Raw genomic sequence first — 26907 nt, forward strand, 5'->3', positions numbered from 1 at the left:
TCTGTCGACGAATTTACGTAATTTTTTTAAGCGGAGATAGTTAAAGGGGTGGAGAGTTTTGAATGATTCACGGTTATTTTCACTTATATTGACCGGGATATAGACCGTGATTACCTTTTTGATTTTTGTCGAGCTCCCGATATTTCGACGCAGTTGCATGCATCATGTTTCCCGTGCATGTTTTCCGTGATCATGATGCATGCAACTGCGTCGAAATATCGGGAGCTCGACAAAAATCAAAAAGGTAATCACGGTCTATATCCCGGTCAATATAAGTCTAAAGGGGTGGAGAGTGACATAGGCTACTTTTTGTCTCTTTCTAACCCCCCACTTCGCTAAAATGGGGGTGGAAGATTGTTAGTTAACTTTAGCGAAGCCGCAGGTATTAGCTAGTACTTATATAATGCAGGAAACACTGACGTACTTAATAAAACAAGAAAATAAAACAAGAACAAATTCCAGATGAAATTAAAAGGGTTCTGACAGTGGACAAAAATGCTCCTTGCACGCTTGGTACCTTTCCCTCTAGGTACCTCAGACAACAGATTATTTATCATAGAAAACATTTTTGAACTAACGAAAAATACCTCTCTCCTCCTCTTCTTCCTCCTACCCTTATCCCACGTCATGTGGGTTCAGTACAACTTGTCTTCCTCTTCCATTCTTTACCTTTCGTCATCTCAACACTCACTTCTTTCTTTCTCATTATTATACCTAGATATTTTTCTGGCACGAACGCCAAGTTGCTAGTACTAGACAAAATAAAAAATATCGATAAATTACCCCTAGTAATAATTCTCTAAAGTCTTGAATAATCGTGTAAGAAATTATGTAAACTAATAAAATAATATGGTTCATTTTATTTTTCAAACATGTGACGTTTGTAAAAAACATTAATGTTATATACAAACAAATTCAACCCTATCCTATATTCCCTAAATAGGGTAGGCAGAGCACATCAAACTACTCAAGATTCAGTGTCACGGCAATGAGTAATGACATAATATTTTATTATTATATAATTATTAATTAATGGCATATTATAATGTAAGTTATCGATGAACATCTATTTAATCATGTAAAAAGTTATCATAGAAGGAAGTCACTAGTGTCACTTCGTTCATGCCAGAAAAATATCTAGGTATACTCATTATCCTCTTTCACACAATCCATCCATCGTTGTTTAGGTTTACCCCTCCCTCTTCATCCATCAACTTTACTGTAAGCTGTCGGGCCGCCGATGGTGAAACACACGTAAAAACTTCAGCTGTACAGTTTATTACAATTGTGTACACAACGCACAATGAAAAGGAAAGAATAATTATAATACAAAAAGCAAAGAATATAATAAAAAAAACTGTACATTTGTACACATAACAGACTGAAAAATATGTATAAAAAACAAAAGACGCGCGCTGGCAGCGGCATCCGTACCGGCCAGGCTGCCAGCGCAGCACGGAGTTTGGTAGTTCCGTCGCCTACATCAACATTTATCAAAAGACAAATATGCCCTAAAAATTAAAGAAACTATTTTTTGTCAACAGATCTTCTACCTCCCTCTGGCGCTGGCCATCCCTCCAGCCCAATTCGTGATGCACCACCAGTTCAGCTACCTATATATGTTTTGGATCCACACCGAAGCTATCAAGAGCCTTGGGCCTTTGGAGTATGTCCTGAACACACCTAGCCACCATAGAGTACATCATGGTAAGATCATCTTTCTGTTTCTTGCACTGGAAATGAACCAAGCATAATATGAAGTCATATTTTGCCCCCGACGATTTCTTTCACAAGGTCCTGTGAATTAGAACCACTGAACTGATGTATTGGCACCCGTTGAAAAGAAAACTTTTGCTTCAATTTCACGCGAGATAAGTATCTGTTTTATTTTGTAATTGTAAAATAGATCACCATACTTTATGACTAAAGTACATGGATGTCTTAAGTATCCGCAGCATGATTTTGCAGAGTCCACGGTAACTGAATTACTGAACTTAACGAAAACTATGTTTAATTGTTTTCTTAGAATATCTTCTGACAGGAATCCGTAGAATTTTTTGAACCGTGAAAGTGGTCCATGAGTGCAAAAAGTTGTAGAAACTCTGCTATGAAATATGTCACTATTATTTGCAAAATCAAAACCTATTCAATTTATTTCCATTCTATTGTAGGTAGCAACAAATACTGCTTAGACGTGAACTACGGAGGTGTCCTGATCATCTGGGACAGACTCTTTGGCACCTTTAGGCCTGAAACAGACAAGATCCAGATTGTCTACGGCCTTATCTACAACCAGCCGTCTTTCAATCCCCTGTATTTGCAGGTTAGTTATTGTTGTTATTTTTAAGGACCTTTTGCCGCCTCCAAAATGAAATGTGAGTAGCCTCGTAAGCTACATACACCAGATATAGGATCAGTCCTATGTTTTTCTTCTTCTTACAAATTCTGGGTCGTATCTGCAACGGTTTTGAAGATTTTCAAGGACGAAGGATAAACAAACTTTGCCACCAAGTGAAACACGAAATCAAATTTATTAAATATTTGATTTAAAATCATCATTTATAGATACATTCTACCAGCTATCTTAAGACATCAAGTTAAAAGTATGAAATTACTTTCCACTCTTGTGGATAAAATTCAATTTTGATATCTACATACATACTCCTGTATCCTGTATCCCATTAGGCTAGGCAGAGCACATGAACTCCTAAGTTTCAGTGCCACTCTTGGCAAAAAGGGGTTGACAGAAATCGAAATTGTGACATTGCAGTGACAGGTTGCTAGCCTCTCGCCTACGTCACAATTTAATGCTTTAAGTTGGACATGTCTAAATTTCTAAATAATAAAGGGGTAGGCAGAGCACATGAACTATACTAAGTTTCAGTTTAGTTTCTTGGCAAAAAGGGGTTGAAAGAAATCCAAATTGTGACATTGCAGTGATAGGTTGCCAACAAAACCCATATCCCACACCCCCACCTCCCACAATTTAACCCATATCCCACAGTCGACTTCTACGACACCCATGGGAAGAAAGGGGGTGGTGAAATTCTTAACCCGTCACCACACGGGGCCAATTTTGATATCTGTTTTCGAAAAATCAAGATAGCCTTTAAATACGAGTTGGTGTGGTGTAAATATATTTAAAAATTGTGAGCAAAGCACTATCAATAGGGACCTAGTTTATAAAACCTGACAAACTTACCTATTCATCTTTGACAGGCGTTCTACACAGGCTACGTGGTGGAGAAGTTCCGGCGATTAGAAACAGCTGGAGATAAGCTCAGGGCGATATTCTGGGGACCGAGCTGGGAGCCAGGGCAGGCGAGGCTGGGGGATGAGGACCAGAAAATAGATGTGAGTATCAAGTAGTAACGATAAATAAATAGTTATAAAGTTTATTAGTGAGTTTTCGGAACTAATGCCATCTAACTACTCATCTGTGAAATGGCAATTGATATTTTCCATTCGCTTTTCGGTGATTGAAGGGCGAATGGAGTAGATGGAGCCATCGATATCATAACGAAAATATTTTTTTATAGCAGAATCTGTCTTCCATTTTATATAAATTAGATCTGTTTTAACTTCGGTCAAAACACACGTCGTCGACCCAACTAAACTAAATGTTACAGACATTGTTGGGCGTAAAGTAATTTTAAGTTAGAAAAGTACTCCATTATGAAACATGTTTACAAAGCTTGTTTAAACTTAGTGTTCTACTTTAGAAGTACTTAAAAGATCCTAAACAATTTGGCCTACGCAATCCACCTTTGTCAAGATAACTTTAAAGTCATTCAAATCAAATTTTACGGGTCATTTCTTTTGAAAACTGTATAAATTTCCCTCTTTCTTTTGCGTTTAGACTTGGGCGATATTTTAAGATAAAAATATTTATCAGCCGTTCAACAGCTATTTGGGTCTATTACCTTTATATACCTCTATTAATTGTTCCCGAAAAGCTCAACCGAATTTCACCTTCTTCAACGGAGTTTCGTTCTCATTTTATAAATACGTGTGGGGTTCCTGTCTATGATATTGTCAAATCAAACGCGAACTCCACTATAAATTAAACTATAATCCGGTTATTATCAAAACAGCCATAACCACGCCGTTCGGATCATTCGAATTTACTTTCATGCCTTTTGGTTTAAGGAACGCTTCTGGGCAGATCTTCCAGCGTTTCCTCGACGAGTAAAACTGTAACAAAAAAAATTGTAATAGGTATTAAAATTGACTTTATTTTGATTAATTAAATAATCATGACCGTGTTTCTTTCAGATTGAACAAAGAGAGAAATATGACGTGGCACTACCGGCGTGGTGCAACCTTTATCTAGTGCTACATTACGCTGTGGTCTTCTACGGGTTCTTTGAGCTCGCTTCTAGATATATGGTTAGTATTGTTTTTTAAGGAGGAGGCAAACGGGCAAACATATCGTCTAATGATAAGCGATCACCACCGCTGATGGAGATCCATAACACCACTAGTATTGTTGATGTCTTGCCGACTTTAAAGATGAAAGTAAGATTTGGCCTTGAAGTGTGTATTGGTCTGTTTACACCGTACAGGGTGCATAGAACATAACATAGTATGGATGAGTATTTGTGCATAGCCGACACCACACCTCGGACACTGGCTATCAAATATATAAAAGAGGCGCGTTCCTAGCACACAATCTAAGCTCGTGTAAGTGAACGCGTACTAAGCTTGTATAAGTGAAATATAACAGGTCGACTGTTCGCGTTTTTGACAGGCGGTAATTGTGAGGTAACCGAAACGGAGTGGGCGGCACTTTCAGCCGGGAGCGGGAGTGGCCATACTGTACGATAATACTCTTTATTATACTATGCCAAGTTGCCAACGCCATAGCCAACGCTCATTCATATTGGCGCGCGCGACAGAGCCAGACTGCGTTTCGATATCGGCGTCTAGCGTTAACGGTTGTCATTTCGGCTAGGGCGGTTGTTTAGCTGTTCGCGTCAAGAAGTTTCTGGAGGAAACCACAGTTGAGGATTGACAACCATCCAGTTATTAGCTACTAGCTTTTGCCCGCGGCCCCGCTCGCGTTAAATTCAAAAATTGCGGAATGCGCCATACAAATTTCCTCCCCCCATTTTAGAGAAGTGGGGGGTTAGAAAGAAACAAAAAGTAGCCTATGTCACTCTCCATCCCTTCAACTATCTCCACTTAAAAAACACGTCAATTTATCGTTCAGTTTCGCCGTGAAAGACGGACAAACAAACAGACATACACACTTTCTCATTATTAATATGGATTTAGGCTTGTTAGATTTGTGAAACCATCGTATCTTATCTTATCCCTGCTTATCCCGTGAACACTGTTCAAATATGGCCGTCAATTGCCTTTTAATAAGGTATCTGAGCTCTAAGTTCTGGTTAGCATAATAATGATTATCAAAGAAAGTTTCATATATTTTTGCTCAGAACATAATTCAGATTTTAAATAGACTACCCTTGTGTAGGAGTTTTTGTGAAAACCTGGTAAAAATAGAAGACCTTTTACGAAAATGCCAAAATTTGCTCAATAATGTTATAAAAACAAAGGGATGCCTTCTTTTGTTACAGCGTATTTCTGGAATTTAATCAAGAGGGTGTACATTTCAGAAATTCTAAAACAACTCATTTTAATTAAAACACGGAAATTGGCTCATATTATTTGATTACATTCAGATGATAACATTGATGACTAAGGCGATGTGAAAACATAAATTAATATTTCCCATAAAAAGATAATAAAGAACTACAAAAACAATCTCACTAGTTAAGTACCTACTACAATTATAAGACCTTATTATTTTTAAATCTGCTTCCTCGCGCATTAAAAATATATCTCGTCGGTGAGATTGCCAATTCCGCTATGTGCACTTTAGCTACTTTTCAGGAGAGACAAAAAATCGATTTACTAGAGAATTAGGTACAAACATCATTTCAATTTATATCCAAAATGTGTCAAAAATAGCAAAAAATATGTTGTGTGAAAAAAAATGGGAAATAATAAGTCACAAATTAAGATATACTCGTTTTTCTTAATTTTGTGCACATATGGGTATTGGTTTTGAGCTTACTAAATACATATGTGTAAGTCATGCACATAGGAATCATAAATACTGTTCATTTGAGGTTTATCAGAGTAAGTTATGTGCGTTTAGGGTAATAAAAACAAAACAACATGATCACTTGTATCAGAAATAAATGATATTATCCAAAGGAAAATGTCAGTATCTGACAAAACTAAAGACCTTCCTTGTCAATTACTAATAATATATATTTACGTACATACATTCATACAATCACGCCTGTATCCCATAAAGGGGTAGGCAGAGCACATGAACTACTCAAGTTTCAGTGCCACTTTTGACAAAAAGGGGTTGAAAGAAAACGAAATATACATTTATAATAAAAAAAAGAACTTAAAACTCGTTCTGACTAAATTCAACGTAAGTAATTATAACGACAACCTATGCGATAGCTACATACTTTGCCACATAGCTGACAAGGGAAGCTTGCAACCAATTGAGACGGTTTGCTACGGTACCTTGTTTCCCTATTGTCTGCAAGTGCCGCAAACCAGGTCCATGGACGAACTTGCGACCATCTTCGATGCACTTACGCCACTCCCTCCGTTTCTTAGCAAGCCTCTCCTAGTTTCGGTAGTCGATCTAAAAGGCAGCCATGTCCTATCAGCTGCAAAAGTGCATGGCGAATTTATCAATGAATTCATTCCTAACTTCTCCATGCACTTTTTCAGCTGATAGTACCTCTTGGCGCAGTCTTTGAAGCGAAGCAATGACCTCTCAACATCTTTCTTGGCATTCGCTACTGTGCCCAGAAGAACACGGCGTGGTAAACGAGAGGGTTCCATCCTGTGCATATACCCCATCAACGAAGTCGCCTCTGTTTGAGAAGCATGGTCAGACTGGGTAGCGATTTCTAGAACTCTCTGGTTTGACGACCTGTGATGATATGCCCAACATCTTACACAGGCATCGCTTATAGAAGGAGATGCCACGGCGTTTGACTTTGGCATACGTCTCGGATTCGTACAAGAGTATGGTCTATACACAAGCCTGAAAGACTAACACCTTGGTCTTAGTAGTCAGGAGTCTGTTATGCCATACTCGAGCACTAAGCTTCCCAAAAGTGGTAGCTGCCTTGCCGATGTAAATGTCAACCTCTGCCTAGAGCGAAAGATGGTCGGTTATTGTCGTAAAGTGGTCTCCAACAGCGTGCCATCGAGTGGAATTTCTGCCTTGGAGATTGGACCCATCATTAGCTGAAGCTCACAGAGGTAGCAACAAAGGCTGCGTCATCGGCATAAAGTATTGGCATAAAGGCTGCCAATTAAAAGTTCCTCGCGTTTCTTCTGTGATTTGAGAAGTGATGTGTACAACTTTGAACTTTCTATAGATACTTGTATGCAGATGAATACCAAAGCAGCAAAGACACACACGTTACACGGTAGGAGCCAAAACGCAGTCCTGTCGCACACCTCGGCAGACACACCACCAGGGACTGAGGAATGAAGGAAATCGCTGTGATTCCCCGCACCTGTGCTACCCTCTTGGAAACTGGCCGTTGGAGGTTGAGGAGTTTACCACATATTTCAGCTTAGACCTTACTCGCGCCTAACGGGGATTCCATCCCGGGCTTGAGTTAGTAGTTTTCCTTCTCGAAGAGAAGAGGCTCATCTCCCCTTTAGCTATTAGCTGCTTCGTTTGTGAACTTAGTTGCCTTTTACAACACCCTCGTTCTTCTACCAGGGTTGGTGCTACTCTTACGACGGATATACTACACAGTAGATGCTACCTAACTACACCAATAAACAATTACTTTTAAAATAGTGTTAAAGAGCAATTCTCGTTAACTTTGTACATTTGGATCACGTCTCCGATTTTGATAAAGATTGGTAGGCTGGTAGAGTCCATGATGCTGAGCAATATCCACTAGGTTTCCCAAAATGTCCTATATAGTTTGTATGAACCTTCCTTTTTTGTTACCAAATTTCTATACATTTTCGGTAACAAAAAAGGAAAGTTTCATACAATCAACCTAGGACATTTTGGGTAACCTAGTGGATCTTGCTCAGCATCATGGACTCTATCAGCCTACCAATTTTTATCCAAATCGGAGACGTGATCTTAATGTACAAACTTAACGGGAATAGCTGTAAAATAAGTCAGATACAAAGTTATCATAATTTATCAGTATCAAGAACGTTAGAATGAAGTATAATTGCTACCCTCTTACTGTGTTAGAAAATGTTTTGCGATAAATGTGAAAAACCTGCCGAATAATCGACGACAAAAAGGTACTTCACAATATTAAACATAATAAGTATAACAGCTTTACGGTTAAAATATTTAGCTTTGAAAAAATAAATTGAAAAATAAAGATATATGACCGAAACACATAAGCACACTAAGCAACAATCCATACTAAATCCACACATGTGCAGTAGTAATTATCAATTTCGTTTATTTTACTTGGTTACCAAAACCTATATGTGCTTGGAAGTACATGTGTATTTATTTTTGGGGCTAAAATCACAAATGTGTTTAGTTAAAACATGATCCAAGTAGAATTTGCGTATGCTGGTTTTTGCATTAGACGTGGAATACAATTTTAAAGGCAAATCTGCAAAAAACGAAAAATCGAAAAAATGCACATAACGGAATTGGCAATCTCAACGACGATCTATAATAAAAATACCATTGGTAAAATCATAAATCAAAGCCATTTGGTGTTAGACCACTAAATTGTAAGCAGACATTACAAAGATCCATGTTTTAAAAGATAGAAATAAATGAGGATGTTCTTTCGTACGCAAAACCAAATATTCTATCAAAAGTTATAATAATATAAGCGTAACAAACTAAAATTGAAGGCCATAAATAAAAAAGTTTTCATCCCGTTAGCTTCATTTCGGCAGGTTTATGAAACGACTTTATTAATATCGGATATTCAAGTGCAAAAAGTCACAAAATATATGAGTTTTCTCAATAAATAAACTTTTTGGCACCAAAACTTTATTTTTACTTACGCCGTAGGCGCGTTGCGTTGGCCGCAAAATTTGTTTGGATTTTCTCCCTTAACGGAATTTGGTTTTATTAAATAAGTTTAAATATTCTTGAAATAGCTCAGAAGGGTGTTCAAATAAATGTTAAAATAGTGTATAATAAATCAATGGATCGTATTTCTAGAATTCTTTGAATGAACTTACTTTAGCGAGTTTAGAAATCAAGTCACTTCTTCACGCATGTGGCCATTATGAAGAATCGTTCTCGTGGTCGCCGACTTTCATCTAAAAGTAAAATATACTTCATTGTTTGTTCTCCAATCTCAAAGATGGATATCCTATTAAGTTAAAATCGAGAACCCGTAAAAGAACCACTGGCTCTTTATATTCCTATTAAGTACTATAAAATAGTTACGACATATTAAAAACCTGAGCAAAGTGTTTGTCAGCCGAATATTGAGAACTAATAAAATATTTAGTGCTGAAAATAAACTTTTGTATTATCGATAATAAATCTGTGTGTGGTGACGGGTTAAGAATTTTGCCACCCCCTTTCCTCCCGTGGGGGTCGTAGAAGTTGACTATGAGATATGGGTTCAACTGTAGTGTGCGCTATGTGCTGGCTAACTTACACAGTAATTCCATACTAATATTATAAATGGGAAAGTGTGTGTGTCTGTTTGTTTGTCCGTCTTTCACGGCCAAACGGAGCGACGAATGGACGTGATTTTTGAAGTGGAGATAGTTGAAGAGATGGAGAGTGACATAAGCTACTATTTGTCTCTTTCTAACGCGAGCGAAGCCGCGAGGAAAAGCTAGTAATATCATAATTTCGTTTTCATTCAATCCTTTCAAGTGACCTATTCAACACAATATATTAATCATTAATTACGACAGTATTTTGGTTTTCTTCATCAGTGCTGGAAATCTTCCGAGACTTAACAATACCAAAACTTTTTAGCCGTTTTGAGTTGTAACTCCATACATCAGTAAATGCGGGTTATTTGAATAGGCATTGTTAAGTGACATCTAGCGACAATCACGCGTTAAATAGCGTAACTCGATACTAGGTGGAAACTGTGTGTCGTCTGCCAAAAATTTAATATTAGAACAGTTTACTTACAACTTATATTACAAGCAGAATGAATTGAAAACAGAATGCTGATTAATACTATTGTAATATTAGCTAAAAATTGGTGAGCATTAGACTTTTCGTTCGTCGCGACATCTATTGACAAGTAGCAGTACTGATAATTTACGCTAGCTGACGCGTGATTGACGCGTGATTATCGCTAGATGTCACTTAACTATGCCTATACAAATAACCCGCATTTACTGATATATGGAGTTAAAACTCTTCCTTACTAATTCCTCGTTAGTTAATAATCGGATCAAACACCAACATGCTTTCATCTCTGAAAGCACATTTCAAACATTTTACCGCAAATGCCTAATAAGTATTATGAACTGTTAATGAAGTCGTCAAACAAGGTTAGGTACCCTTAAGTACTCAAATAGGTAACGATTGTAATTCGCACTGGGGCTTCCACCAATTGAACCCAATTTACCAGAAACAAAGACCAATAAAGACAAGACAGCAGACAGCAAACTGACATTACGTCACTACTTTTAAAAAAACTTGTATCTTCGTCTGTCAATGAAAAGAAAATTGTAGTAAGTATGTATGGAATGCATATAGACTTACTGCGTTTTAACTTTGAGGAACAGCGTGAGATACGAGATTTTTTAAAAGTAGTGACGATTATAATATTATCCTGTAAGGTGGCTGCAGTGTAACTCCATACATACGCAAATTCGAGTTATTTGTAGTGACATCTAGTGCCAACACGCGTCAATCACTCGTCAAATAGCGTAAATTATCAGTACCACTACTCAACACTAGGTGTCAACAGTGTCGCGTCTGCCAAAAAATCAATATTAAAACAGTTTACAACTTATATTACAAACAGAAGGAATTAAAACAGAATACTGATTAATACTATTGTAATATTAGCTAAAAATTATTGAGCATTAGACTTTTCGTTCGTCGCGACATCTATTGACAAGTAGCGGTACTGATTATTTACATTATTTGACGCTAGATGTCACTACCATTAACTCGAATTTACTGACATAATGGAGTTACAACTCTTTCCTTGCTTATTCCTCTATGCTCTCAAATTATTAAAAAAAAACCAAATCTTTATTATTTATTTTTCTCAAATTATTATTATTATTATTTTTTTGTATGTAGTTTTTGGTTGGTGTTTACACGCCTTCTCCGTTCATCTATAGCTTGCAGTAGCGAAGCGACATCCTGTCCTAATAGTGCTTCCACACTGGCTGTTACCAAATTAGTCACGGACATTTTAAGGAACGTTAATTAACATTAAAACTTAACTTGACTTAATTAACTTTTACTAGAAATTAAAAAAAAATCATAATGATTTTTTTGTTTTCATTTCCTTAAAAAAATATTTTAATTTATTTTCTAAATAACCATCCCCTATAAGTATTGTAATTAAATAAATAATTAATAAATAAGTGAATAAATATTGGGGACACCTTACACAGATCAACTTAGCCCCAAACTAACCAAAGCTTGTACTATGGGTGCTAAGCGACGATATACATACTTAAATAGATAAATACATATAATACATAGAAAACATCCATGACTCAGGAACAAATATTTGTACTCATCACACAAATAAATGCCCTTACCGGGATTCGAACCAAGGACCGCGGCTCAGCAGGCAGGGTCACTACCGACTGAGCCAGACCGGTTGTCAGACAGGGACAGCGTGATGGCATTGACACTCAGACGAAGGATACTATAGACTTGACGCAAGCGTACACCCGTAAGGGACAGATATAGAATAATGGAGCGAATTTAAGAATCACTTTAAAAATGGCTGACAGTTTACCATAAATAACCTACGTAATTTGGGCGGATAATAAGCTTGACAAGTCACGTCCTTATTGTTTGCCACAAACTCGTTTGTGGCAACGGCGGAAAAGTGAAACTATGACAAAGACAAAAAATAACATTTTGCTCTCTGTCACTCTTATTATAATTTGTATGTGACCATCTCGTTCGGTAGTGGTATTATTATTTGGCTGTCTAGTCTATAGTATCCTTTGTTCAAACATTGACATTATGCCGTCATAAAATTAATTCAAAATGTTTCAACAATAAACGTTTCATTTGTTACGCCATCTAGTGGCTCAAGTAGCCGAGCGGCACTGATAAAAGCGTTACGTATCGGTAGGTGTCGACTTATACTACTAACAAAGAGGATCGAGTATTAAAGAGAGTTACTGTCAAAGTAAATAATGTAATCACAGTGCATAGACTGCCATCTCTCGACACAGGCTTAAAACTTTTGAACCTCAGTTTTGACAATTTAGCCCATATTCTTATCTTGATATGTTTTTAAATGTCAAATATTAATATTAGCGCCATCTAGCCGAGCGTACCCCAAGGTGTATCGCCATCTAGCTCACCGTACTTACCTTTTTCTGTATGGTTTTGCGGTACGTTTTTTTCTTTATCGGTCTATACGAAGTTATATAGCTCTTTGCTACTAACCATTATTATTTTCATAGTTTATTTTGATTTGATTTTGTATACAAGCGTGTCAAGGGGATTAGCCGTCTATGTATAAGACTCGTCTAAGGTAGTAATTGGAACTACAGTCACGTTGCAAATAGCCCGTCTGAACGTGTTTCAAAGATCACGTTTTATGACAGCCATTGGTATGTAAGAAATATGAAAAAACCTTCCTAAATAGCGGTAGGGAGAGAGAATTCGGTTGTTACGGTAAATGTAAATCATTGTGAATGAACACGTACGTGTAATAATTTTTATCTAAAAAAATAATATATGCTTGCTGAAAATTTCAGTAATTTAGTGGGAAAAAGTTGAAGATTAAATTGAGGTACCAGGTCAGATACCTACCTACTTCTGTACTTTCTAAAAAATATAATGGTTCTTATGATATTAAAACTCTTTACGACAAAAAAAACAATAACCAGAGCTCTTTCGACATCGATTGATGTCTTTACCGCGTCGTTAATAGTAACTCGAAACCGACGAGCGTGTATGAGAAATGTTATGAAAGTGTGTGAAGCGAAAGTGGTTTGTCAGGATCGTAGTAAATGGAAATCCGTGATCTCTGCCTACCCCTCTGGGAAACAGGCGTGATTGTATGTATGTATGTGTATGTTAATAGTAACAGGGCGCGATAAAAATTTAGCGAGTACGAATAAATTCTTGACGACCTAAGTGCTCGTTTAACGTCCAAGGGTTCCGTATTCTGAGCCACTACCAAGAGATTTTGCAGTTTTTCTTTCAAGATATTAAAAAAAAATAACGTTTGGTTCACTGTTTTCTTTCTACATTTAATAAATACCATGTTTACCATGCCAACTGGTAATGGCTCTCTTGATACTCGTACTTCAAAAACTCATGAGAAAGATGAATTTTATCCACAAGATTTCACAGTAAATTCATACAAATTTTAACTTGTCCTATTCTGGCTGATAGAATCGACCTGTAAATGACGATTTCGAATCATAAGTATTTATTATAATTAGTATTTTAAAGCAGTTTCCTCGTGTTGGTGTGGTGAAAAATTTTGTGTTTCACTTGGAGGCAAATTTTGTTTAAAAAGCTTCGTGCTTTGAGACCCCGCACCCGTGGTTCAATATTCATTGGCACCTTTTATTTGCTTGGATTTCAATATTAGTAGTAATGTATTCTAAAATGACTAACCCGTGGTAAAAGCTCTATTTTTAGATCCGTTAACTGGGGTAGCGTAAACACTTGAACTGACCTAGATTTTTGTATCTGCGAGAGATCGATTGATTGAGTATTATTTTATGAGGAGAGTAAACAGTACTCTCAGTGGCAATTTGACTGTTGGTTAAGAGTTTTTTGTGGTTTTATGCATGATTAAAGTAATCCAGTTTTCTTAAATCTCAGTGTCTACATATTAATTTATGTTTTCATTTCATTTTGAAAAATTTATAATTATTTGTTTTTTATCATGCAGAAACGTCTGCGAGCGATATTACATATTTTTAAATTAAAGGAAAAATGGAAAAATTCACACCTCCGGCAGGACTCGAACCTGCGACCTTTGGCCTTGCCGGGGCACCGGCAATTATTATTATATTATATTATTATAATTATATATATTATATTATTATAATTATTTTTTAGTATTATTTTACAATATTGATACTCGTCATTTAAAGCTCAAAGCACCATATTTCTAAGAGATAGACTCAAGGATTATCAATTCCTTTCATACAAGTTTTAAAATTACTATTCTTCGTATTGCTTTCTTAATATCTTTTTTTTCCAGGGCATGTCACCACTCTCCGTCCTAATCGCCGTCTGCTACATTATCTGGTCCCTCACTGTCATCGGGATGCTCTTCGACTCCTCAACCTACGCCCCCCTTATGGAAGTCCTCCGCTGTTCCGCCCTGGCCTTCTTCACCAGGAGTCTTTCCATCAGTCCAGGGTACGGGACAGCGCTGCAGGTAGTCTACGTGGCTTCTGCTATGTTCTGGTGCCTTTATACTTTGAAGCTGCTTGAGATTAAGAAGACGAAGAAGGTGGAGTGAAGAGTTGGTAGGCGCTGCACAAAAGTTTATAGATTAATACTTGGGAAAGATTAAATCAGAGAAGATAAGTCACTTTGCAGAGTTTTCAGATCTGAATGGAATATTCTGAAATGTTTTGGACATCATCCTAAAAATGCTGACATTTTCGTCAAATATCAATCAGTGATCCCTTTGTATCAAATGAATTATGTGTTACTTTCGCTACGACATAATCTTCCCTTTCTTATTTTAAACTTCAGCCATTAAATTCAGTTGTAGAGATTTGTTGAGGTTTTGAAAAACCCTGACAAGTCCCTCTGATCTTGCAAAAAGTTGGTAAATTGTTATGACAATGTGTTCACGTTCAACAACGGTGCCATGAAACTGTGTAAAATATTATGAGAAAAACGGGGTTCAAACGAGGTTCTATTTAATCCTTTGATTCAAACCCAATACTTACGCAGTACAGGTGTCGGTTTTCATGCATGTTTATATCACTCGAAAAGCTGCTTACCTGCATAATCCATCTGGTCATGCCAATCCGGATCAGAGACAATGTCGAATCACAAACTAATGATCATTTTCGTTTGTTCACAATCGTTCAAATCACTGGTTAACAGGCATCCTTCTGGGTGAGCTCACTCCATCGTAGGCCACGTCTTTGCCTTTGGCAAGTGTAAGCCCATTTATAATAATAATTACTAAATTAGCTGGACTTTGTGTAGCGCATAAGTATCTTTTAATGTTGAATAATAATACCTCTTTAGGTCTACTTTGTATATATTTAGTACCAAAGCCTGCCAGTACTGTGCCTTAAAATATAGTAAATAATTATTAAATTGTTAGAAGTTTTATATTCGTCTACCATGTGAACGATTAGATTTAAGAGATTTTTAAACTTGCATATTTCAATTATAGGCACTAAATTTTTGAGAATAGCTTTATACTTAAGTACTGTTTTATATTTTTTAGATGATTTTTAGTTTTTTATTGGTAAGTAGAATATATTTTTTGTTGATATTGAAATGAGTTATATTATCACATATCCTTTGCTAGGTGCATACCTAGATTTTTCCTCGTCATCGTAGTTGAAATAAATGAAACTGTGGGTTTAGTAAAAGGAATGTATAAAAAAGCAAGTTATATATACTCTCGTTAAAAACTCTAAACTCTTAGATTTTTGAGTCATTCTTGGAAAAAAATCTCATTCCCATGGCCTTCATAATTTGTATTTACAGAGAAATAGCGAAAAGGAAAGAGATTGGTGAAGACTCCTTTACTGTTCACTTAATTTGAGACAATACATGTGGTAATTTTATACGAATATTAATATCCTCTGGCCTATTTCACCACAGTGATATTGACACTGGCAATTCTGTGCCTATTTCTGGGTTGATAAGTAACATTGTTACTCAGCGTCACTATTTCCTTGTTGAACAGGCAATGAACGGCAAAGTGTTACTGTCGGGCGACAATAATGTCACTGTTTCAATTGTCACTGTTGTGAAAGAGGGCACTGGTAATTTTAGAGTTTGTCATTTTATAATATGCACTTTTCACTGCCATAACCGTACTGGAACAAAATTCTAAAATGACTGGAACCATTTTGGAATAAGTCCTTCCTCTAAGTTGTCCCTGTCTTGTTGCGTGATACCAAGGTATTATGATTTTGTAACTATCTTTTTGTAAATAAATGATTTTATTTCTTGAAGTAATTTTAAAATAAGTCAATACAATCATAATCATAAAGAATGTAATCAAAGTCGCTTCCCGCTGTCTGCCCTTTATGCCTAAATTTTTAAAACTCCACAGGGAATTTTGATGCTGTATGTTTAATATTTACCTAGAGGAAGATGAGAAGAGGAAGGTTTATTATCTACTATAATGCCCGAAGCCGGAGCGGGTCGCTAGTTAGTATAATGTATTGTTTGAATGTTTCCTATTAGATGCAAAGGCTGAGATTGCTTGCAAATTTGGCTGGTTTTAGTGTCACGCGGACCGACCGCGTGGAGCGATTCGCACTGGACTAATATGTGTTAACTTCAGGGAGCGTTTTAAGAGGATACGGTAGCGAAAATGCTAAAATGGAAAGGAGCCCCCCTTTCAACTTGGGAATTTTAGTTAAATATACAAGTGTTATTAACTAGATTTATCAAAAAAAAAATTGTCTATTAAAAACAACTCAGTCAACAGATATTTCAAAAAATCTTTAAAATCGAGGTTCCGCTCTCAACTCTTTCCTCCTTCAAAACTTAATCAATCGGAACGAAATTTGAGAATCTGAATAACAATGAAAAAATCTATGTCGGACCGTTTAGCTTTTTTGGTTAATTGTTACCAATCTTGAGTATCACACCTTTTTTTGCGCCACAATGAAAAAGGCCGTTTTTGGAAATTTTTGATTGGCTCTAGAGTCTTTAAAAAGCAGAATATCAAAAAATCAAAACGGTCTGACACAGATAAAAATAATAACAATCTGTGTTGAAAAAATCATTGCTCTATCTTCAAAAACCAGGGAGGAAATAGTCGAGAGCGTTTGTATGAAGAATTGACCGTATCGTTTTAAAGTGGCGCGGACGGGTCAGCGCGGACGACAACATCAACTTCATACTGTAAATTAGCCGGACGGTCCGCGTGACACTAAAACCAGCCTTAGTTCTTAGATAGTTAAATTGTTATTATACTTAGTTTAAGGTAAAATATTGTTCATCATATTTATTTATTTTGCTTTGCTGGAATAAAATATGAGTCAAATAAATGTATTTTATTATTGCTATCCTCTGAAAGAGTATCTTATAATACTAAATATCTGTATCTACACAAAGTACCTACACCAAGTCTGAATGCTTACCTCAGATAATAAAATTGACTTCTTAAAGTCAAGGAGATACTTAGTTTAATTTGTGCGTGGGATTTAACCGTTTGTATAAAGAAAAAGTTGTGATTTAAATAATTGGCATGTTCCCTAAGGCTCTAAGGTTTACCGCTGTTGGTAAAGCATTAAAAAAGGTATGCAAATCCAGAACTGAAACGTATAAAAAAAATAAAGACGTTTAGGTGGACGATGTTTTCAAATAAAGACCTCAAACAGCATCTAATGTCGTACAGAGAAGTGTATTACTTGATTATACCTAGATATTTTTCTAGCACGAACGAAGTGACACTAGTGACTTCATTCCGATATTTAATGCATCGATAACTTACACTGTAATATGTCATTAATTATTATAATTATGTCATGAATTATTATAATTTTAGAACAAAACGGGACTTAATCGCGTAAACACTTACATTTATCCCGCCGCCGTGGCCGAGGCCGTGGGCCTCAGTCAATCTGTGTAAAACTGTCCTATAATATTTATATTTATTTATTTATTTATATTTGGCCCGACGTTTCGAACATCACATTATGTTCGTGGTCACGGGTAGACTGGCGAGGAATTGCATCAACATCTTCTAGCCGCGCGAGTTTCTCGAACTACCCGCACTTGTTCTTGATTATTCACTTTTGCGCTAGGGTTGTCACTTTGCCTACACACAACACTCACGACATCAGCCGGTGTGTCCCTCGGTGTTTTTTCACGCTTACATTTGCTAATCACTGGATTCCACGAAGAAGAAAATTCCCTGTCCCTCATTTTGGTTGAAATTTCGATGCTTCCTAATTTCAATCGCTTCACGTACTTTTCTGCTGTAGAACAGACGTTCCGTTGATAGAATTTTGGGACTATGGAGCTCGATCCAGTGGTTTGGTCCCGACTGTAGCAGATGTTCAGCTACCGCAGACTTATTAATTTGGCGGTTTTTGACAGCCGCGATATGCTCTCACGCTATTGTGCGTTTGGTTTCTCCAATATAGGAACTACCACAGCTGCAATCTATCTTGTACACACCTGGTGTCTGATACGGGATAACATCCTTTGCTGACCTAAGTTGCCCTGACACTTTGGACATCGGTAAGTACACGGTACGTATAGAATACTTCCCTAGTACCGTCCCGACCTTGTCCGTCACACCTCTGAAACGTCGGGCCAAATATAAATGTAAGTGTTTACGCGATTAAGTCCCGTTTTGTTCTAAAATTATGAGTGCAAATCGTGTTAGTCTAAATCAATATGTCATGAATTATTGCCGTGGCCCTGAATCTTGAGTAGTTTCATGTGCTCTGCCTACCCCTTTTAGGGAATATAGGCTTGAATTTATGTGTATTATAACATTAATGTTTTATACAAAAGTCACATGTTTAAAATAAATGGTCAATAATAATAAAACGAACCATATTTTAATAGTTTACATAATTTCTTACATGGTTATTCCAGATTTTGGAAATGAATACTAGGGGTAATTAATAAACTTATGTAAAGCTATTTATCGATAAAAGGATTGTCTACTAACAACTTGACGTCCGTGCTAGAAAAATATCTAGGTACCTATATTGATGAATGTTGAATTGAATTATTGCCGTTACATTTTTATCAGGCACTTCCAAAAATACCAGTGAACTGACGCGGCCGAAAACAGTATAAAATATGTCAGTAAAAAATATTATACGAATTTTGCTGAAGTGCTTCTTGTAATAAACATGACATGACAGCTGCCACGCCTTTAGCAGTGGGCGTTCAAAGGATTAGGCATGAAATACATCTCCAGGAATACGGACGTCGGAAGGATATTCAAAACAGAATGTATTTCATATTTCTGTATTTTCTGGAACAACATTTTCACGAGTTGGATGTTTTTATACGGCATGTTTTGATTGTCGTTGAAGCTTTCAGTCGAAAAAAGTACGTTTGAGGTTTGCATTTGTTGTTTTTGTTGTATTTTTAGCATTTTTTTTAATAGATTTTCAATGGAAGCGTACGTTTTAGTGATTTTTAGAGTTCCGTAGTATATAAGGTTGACGTTATAGTTTCACTATGTGTGCTCCAATATAGAATGTTCAATTAGAATAAATAAAGTTATTTAATAAAATATTTTTTTATTTATTTTTGTAGTGTAGTGTGACAACCCTGATGATATATAACTCATCTCATACAGAGTGACAACCCTATGCTCATGCAGCTGTGTGTTATGGATCATAGAGTTTTACGATGTAATTATAAATAATCATAAAGTTTATGGTATAATTAAAGTAATGATTATTGGTCATAAAATATACAATAAAATGTAATGTTAAAACAGATGGGAATGACTATTGACCGTGACCAGGATAGTATATAAGCACGATTTTCATTGAATAAATATGGAGTATTGACTTGACTTTTGAGTTATCATTACACCCGAAGCACCCCTCACTTCATGGCGACCCTAGCCAGTCGTGCTACTCGAGCCAGCCCGAGTGCGACCCCCCGCCGCCGTAACTAATCCGCGCCGCTTTTGTCTCTCATATCAACTCAGTCGTCACCTTACCAGTTGGGCAGCTCGAAGCAGCCTATGTGTGACCCACCGCGAACACCAACGCCGCCGACACCACGACCACCATCGCTATAGCCAAGTATGGACCACCACCACCACAGAAACCATCGCCACAGCCAAGCACGTCCTCGCCACAACCGCGCATGTAATTACCAGCCGCAACCGTCATCGTCGCCATTCAATTGGACTGAACAATGCGAAGACGCGTTCAAAAATCTAAAAATAACCATCACAACCACTACCACCACAAAGATGGACAATAAGAAGATCGAGCGGCAATATATTGAAGTGGCCATGCGTAAGCCGAGCGCCGTCGGAGCCAGCCCAGCGCAACATCGTCCACCAGCTACTCCGCACCGCAGCGCCACGGCCCCTTCGCAGCACCGCGGTCCCTCCGCAACGCCACAGGTTCGCACCGCAGCACCACGACGCACTTGGTGGCACCGCGTGCCACACCCGCCCCAGCCCAGCGCACAAACAGCGGAACAGGGTAAAATATAAAATCCATTACATATTCACACTAATCGCTATTATGTTTCCATAATAAGTTTTAATATATATAAAAATAAGTATATTAAAGTTCTTGTAGGTATTTAAAAAAAATGTTTATAGAGAGTTATAAAAAGCACCAGATTTTTTTTAACACTATTTGAGTCTATCAGACTCCAGAAATCGATTAGTTCATAAATTACAATACTTCAAAATAACAAAAGAAAAGACAAACAGACTCAATAAACAAATCATAATAAAAATTTCTAAAAGTTAAATAGTAGATCGCGGAAAATTCATACGAAACTATCAAGTTTTACATAATTAATAACTACCTATAAAAGGTGAAACAACTCTGTCAGGACATCTTATAATAAATTAATCAGAACTCATGTTCCATGATAAAAATATATATATATATATATAGATATAAAGTATCTATTCAACATACAACTTGTTGCATTCAAATATCCCATTACTGTACAAGATCAAAAGCTTATATGGGACCCAAAAGAAATTCGAAAATCGAGAAATGGTCCCATGCCATTGGTATGAAAAAAAAAAACTTCTTTTTTTTCTATAATTCTGTTTTGTTGTTGTACTATATGTACTATAATAAAAATTAAGGTAATCGAATACAAAATAAAAGTCGTGCTATTGAAATTGACTGATTTTTATCAAATCTAATTAATCTTATTCTTTCCAATTTATTGTACGTTTCCGGTCGTAAATATTAATAGAAAAAAAAACACCTTATCAAACGTATTTATTATTATTTAATAATCAGGCAGGCAGTTAAAAAAAAAACTGACATAGCCTAAATCCAGTAATCACTTAATATTCGTAAAATAAAAAAGTGATGTATAGATTTATAATTTATTTTCTCTCTCTCAATAGTAGCGAGACCGGACAGATCTCAGGCTGTAAGGTACTAAGGACAATATATATATATAAAAAAAAAAAGAATTTTAAACTGCTGATATGTAAAATTAATATTATTTAATGACAGTAAAAAGAGGATAATATAAATTGTATAAACTTAAATAAAAAAAAAATTAAATAATTACATAAGTATGTTTACAAGTAACAGAAAAAAAAAACATAAGAAAACGTCTTGTCGGGAAAGCAAAATCAGTTAAGTGTCGCAACCAACGATTAGCCTGATCACCTAAAAGTTATTGTGACTCTTAAATGCTTTTATGTTTTCAAACCGACATTATTAACAATACTGGGTATAGCTGGTAAATTATAATGTAAGCAGAGTACACCAGGATACAAACCAGACACAGACCCCTTGAAACCAAAACCAATTCGAGCGAGCTCTCAATTGTGAAGGTCCTTGGGCACACGCAAAGCTATTGCGTTCTAATGTGTGAAAGCATATGTCTGGAAAAACATACTACATTTATTGAGTATGTATCAGCGCGCTATAATAAATATATTTTTTGTATCCTTAATATTTATGTATTGTAATGTAGGGTCGGCCGACCGGATGCGCTAAAATGCGCAGTGTACTCTTTAAAAGAAAAGTGAACTTCATGTATCACGAAGAAGCTTACATTATTTCCCAATGCAGACATTAAGGTACTATGGCTCATGGGAATTGATTTCTATGTAATACAAGCAGGTATGAAATCCTTGACGGCTGACCATGATTCGATCGAGAATCAATCGTGGAGACTCTTGGACACACAAAATAGTGTGATGCTTAAAAGCAATGCCTGAATGCATGAACAATACTAAAAGTATAATTGTAATCGCCAGTAGTAAAAAAAAAAAAAAAAAAAAACTCCTCTAACAAGTTTAGTAAGCAGGTTTTATCTGCGGAAAAGAGGTGTAGGTACTAAAAACAAATACTTTTACCCCAAACAAAATTGATATCACAAAACGACATAGGTATAAAAATTTATTAAAATAGGAATACAAATCTAAAAAAAAAACACCTTAAAAAAAAAAGAGGGGATAAGAATATGAAAAATAAAAATAACCACAATACTCACTACATCAATCGCTATACGTACAACAATTTTTTTTTTAACTAAATCACAAGTCAGAATTACTGCATACACAACTCACAAAAGTAACTAGAATACAAATATCATATAATATATAATTATAACCTCAAAATTAGAAAGTTCAAATAAACTAACTAATTTATTATATTTTATCTCGAGCAAAAAAAAAAAAAATCTGAACTACCAAATAAATTAACATCTCTTGGCATTTTCTTGTTAAAAAAAAAAATACTATAGCGTGATTACGCTATACAAAATAGTTTAAATCATCTATAAAAATACCACAAATAATCAGACCTTACTAAAATAAAATGACAAAAATATACATAACTCGAGTACAACTCACGTACAAACACGTTAACAAAAAAAACAACCAACTTAATACAAGTAAAAAGCAGCCAACAATAAATTTCAAATTAATCGGTATCAAAAATTCAAAATAAAAAAAAAATAAAAAAATTAGAAGTCGAACTATTTTCACCACAATATAAATACCCAAAACCAAAAGTGTAATTTTACGCAACTACATCCTTTCTTTTATAGCGTGTAGTAGTAAAACTAAAATCACAAACACAACGCAGTTAGACAAAAAAAAAATGAATAGAAAATACTTCAAAAAAATACATAAAGCATAACGCGAAACAAACACGAAATTATTAGTGAAATTGTGTGATGCTTTAAAAGTGATGCCACAATATATGAAATATTATATAATATGTTGTAATTGCCAGGGTGAGCGATAATTTTTTTTCTTGTATCCTGAGCAAATAAATATGTATTGAACTATTGAGCTGAGTAATAGCCATAAATGAAAATGCGTTGTGTACCCTTACCGTTTGTGATGCATTTCGTCTGCACACAAAAATAAGGTTAAAATTGTTTTTATCCCTTTCAAATAAATACAGAAGTCAATATGACAGGCAAAGACAACAGATCTAATGGAAGATTGTAAAGTGTTTATGAATAATGTCATTAGTAAAATTAAAACATATTATGATCAGATGACACCATCCAAGTAAGGAATTGCTAAAAAAAAAAAAACACTCATTGGCACACATATACACACCTATACACAATACACATATAGCTATCTTAAACTTATAATGATTTTTTTTTTTGCATAACCAACTAGCAATAAGATTTTTTATTATATTCAGATCTTAATTAAGAATCTATAATCAATTAAAAATGTATCCCAGTAGAAATAAGTAAAAAAAAAAAAAAAAAGTCAAAAGCCAAAAACAGTTGTCATGTATAATCCAACTATTTTTAACTCAAAAAAAAAGGGGAAAGCTGTAGTGTAGTGTGACAACCCTGATGATATATAACTCATCTCATACAGAGTGACAACCCTATGCTCATGCAGCTGTGTGTTATGGATCATAGAGTTTTACGATGTAATTATAAATAATCATAAAGTTTATGGTATAATTAAAGTAATGATTATTGGTCATAAAATATACAATAAAATGTAATGTTAAAACAGATGGGAATGACTATTGACCGTGACCAGGATAGTATATAAGCACGATTTTCATTGAATAAATATGGAGTATTGACTTGACTTTTGAGTTATCATTACACCCGAAGCACCCCTCACTTCATTTAGACATGTCCAACTTAAAGCATTTTCTAAGTTTCTTAGATTTTTATAACAGCTTCTAGATTCTGATAACTGATGAACCAGTCGTTTTGTATTCCAAAATTTCATTTTCATACCCACCTATGTTATTAATTTTCTTTTCTCCTCACTACCTCGGAAACACGTGTTTTATCCTTTAATGTCAGCGGGTAAAAATGCATCTTATCCACTAGTGGGTAAATAAAGTAATTTGACCTTGAATGTAGTCAAATTAACTGATTTAAATGTAGGTGAATCTAGTAATGAAGTACACACGGGCGCAAATGTATTTTTCCCCTCACTAGCTCGGAAACACGTGTTTTGTCCTTTAATACCAGCGGGTAAAAACGCATTTTATCCACTAGTGGGTAAAGTAATTTGACCTTGAATTAAGTCAAATTAACTGCTTTAAAATTGATAAAAGTAGGTGAATCTAGTAATAAAGATCATTTACCACCTGTGGAACTACTGGAAGCAGTGATAAATGCATTTTTTGCGTTGTAGTTTCCTCGCTATAGTGAGGGGAAAAGTTTTGTGTTACACTCGGGTGCAAATGTATTTTACTTCTCGTGTGTTAAAAAACTCGCAACGAACCACTCCACAACTCGGAACTTTCAATTCCACACTCGGCGTTAATATATACAACTTTGCCCCCTTGTACCTATAACAAATAACTATTACTTCTCGTGTATTGAAAAACTCGCTAAGTTCAGGATTCTATTCTCGAACCAACTATAGAATACTTTCACTTGATCGTTTTTCAGTTCCACACTCGGCGTTAAAATACAACTTTGCCCCCTTTGTATAACAAATAACTATTTCTAACCACATAATAAACCTCAAAATTAAATTTAATAAACAACCCAAAAAAATGCAAATGATACTGCAGAACCGCTTATTAATATTTTGAGGCAAAAAGGACTGAATTAATGTTTCTAAATATATCATGTTGCCAAAGTTTAATTTAGCTTTGTTGACACAGTGTCCGTGGTTCGTACAAATTAATAAGGAACACTGAACATAAAGGCAAGTTTAGAAGGATGCTGATTTAATTCATAAAACATATTCATAAAAGGAATAACGACTACATTAAAAAAACGGCATTCTGTTTCTGTCCGTCAGTTAGATCGTCCAAAAATACTAAACATGTATTTTTTTTACTTTTTCTAATTAATAAAAAAATACAAAGATATAGAGCATCTAAGTTCCGGAGTGGGGGCTTGTGACGTCACTTCTAAGTAAAAATTGTACCTAGGCGTGACGTCACGCGAAACTTCAGCGCACCGTACCGTCGTCATTTTTCGTTTATGAGAAAAAATAAAAAATATGTGTCCAAAATTCTTTTATAATCTAACTGACGGACTAATTCGTTTTTTTTTAGTCGTCTCGCCTAATATACTGTTGTACTCACGTTATTATATCGCTACTACTGTTACACCGTACGACATGATTCGAGTCATTCAAGAGACCCGTCAGCTGACATGACTGCTCACGACGGCTAGACTAGTTTTAAAGACTTTTGAACCCTGGCCTGTGTTCCTTTAAGGTTGGAACTTTTAAATCATAAGCGCTAAAAGCTTCAGCCCAAAAAAGGTTCAAAACCTTAACGACTCAAGCTATCAATGAGCTGCTAAGATTAACTCCCTTACCTATTCATAAAAAAGTTACTGAACTGGTTAGTTAATATTAACTTGTTCAAGTGTTTTGCCCCTTTATTTATTTATTTATTTAATATTTATTGCACAAAAGAATAACCTTGCAGTACAAAAAGTCGGACTTAATGCTTTAAAGCATTATCTACCAGTCAGCCTCTAGGCTAAAGGAAATAAAAGAAAGCATACTAAATAAACTAAACATAAGTACACATATAATACACAGGCCCCTTTCTGTCATGTTGACTTATGTATTTGTGAGAAAGGGACAGAACAATTTGTAACTAATCAGTGTAATGACTTTTTTTTATGAATAAGGGGGTAATACTTGGTCTTTACAGACAGCTCAAGCTCTAAGAACTCAGGCATTTTAAAAGTTTGAGGCCCCCGAATCTCGAAGGTGTAATTTACCAAGGGTTGACCTCAAACATGAGCTCTATTATTATTACTGGTATTATTATGAACTAGCTTCTGCCAGCAATTTCTATGTGGAATTAGGGTAAAGTAACTTATTTGTGCTTACCACAAATACCTATCTAAATCATAGAATAAATATAAAAAGATCATACCATCCCATACATTAAAATGCGACCGCCTAAGATGCGCATACACTACACCATACGTATATGGCGCCACAAAAAAATGTCTTGTTGCCATAGATTACTTTTAGATTGGTGTGTGTCAATTTCGAGCCATAAATCTATGTCAAAAGTGACACTTAATGACATTATCTACAAGTATTATCGAAAGCTACAAGACATTTTTTTGTGGCGCCTTCTGTGTGTAGTGTAGTGTGTATGCGCGTTCTTAGGCGGTCGCATTTTAATGTATGGGATGGTATGTTTAGTTTAGTTTAGTTTAGTTTATTTATCTCGTTTATACAAATTTCACACAATTAAAATTTACATTTCAGCTTATATTACTATTCGTATAACGATCGTTACAAAAGAAATAATAAAATTAAAATTACAAATAAAAATGGAAAAAAGCAGTGTGAACAAAAAAATATTAAAATGTCATATTGGTAAAAAATAAAATAAATACAGGTTTAGTACTACATAGTACAA

General features: G+C 35.5%; 1 protein-coding gene across 1 annotated transcript in view; it reads left to right on the plus strand.

Annotated features, from left to right (window-relative positions):
- Window positions 1-16809, plus strand: part of LOC125242026 (alkylglycerol monooxygenase-like) — a 69289-nt gene extending 52480 nt beyond the window's left edge. The window contains exons 6-10 of the mRNA XM_048150729.1: window positions 1545-1707; window positions 2172-2323; window positions 3220-3354; window positions 4276-4389; window positions 14406-16809. Of these exons, the coding sequence (XP_048006686.1) occupies window positions 1545-1707; window positions 2172-2323; window positions 3220-3354; window positions 4276-4389; window positions 14406-14669 (828 nt within the window). The 3' untranslated portion in view covers window positions 14670-16809. The remainder of the gene's footprint in view (window positions 1-1544; window positions 1708-2171; window positions 2324-3219; window positions 3355-4275; window positions 4390-14405) is intronic.
- The last annotated feature ends 10098 nt before the right edge of the window (window positions 16810-26907 follow it).

This window comes from Leguminivora glycinivorella, unplaced genomic scaffold (assembly GCF_023078275.1).
Source record: "Leguminivora glycinivorella isolate SPB_JAAS2020 unplaced genomic scaffold, LegGlyc_1.1 Scaffold3, whole genome shotgun sequence".
NCBI lineage: Eukaryota > Metazoa > Arthropoda > Insecta > Lepidoptera > Tortricidae > Leguminivora > Leguminivora glycinivorella.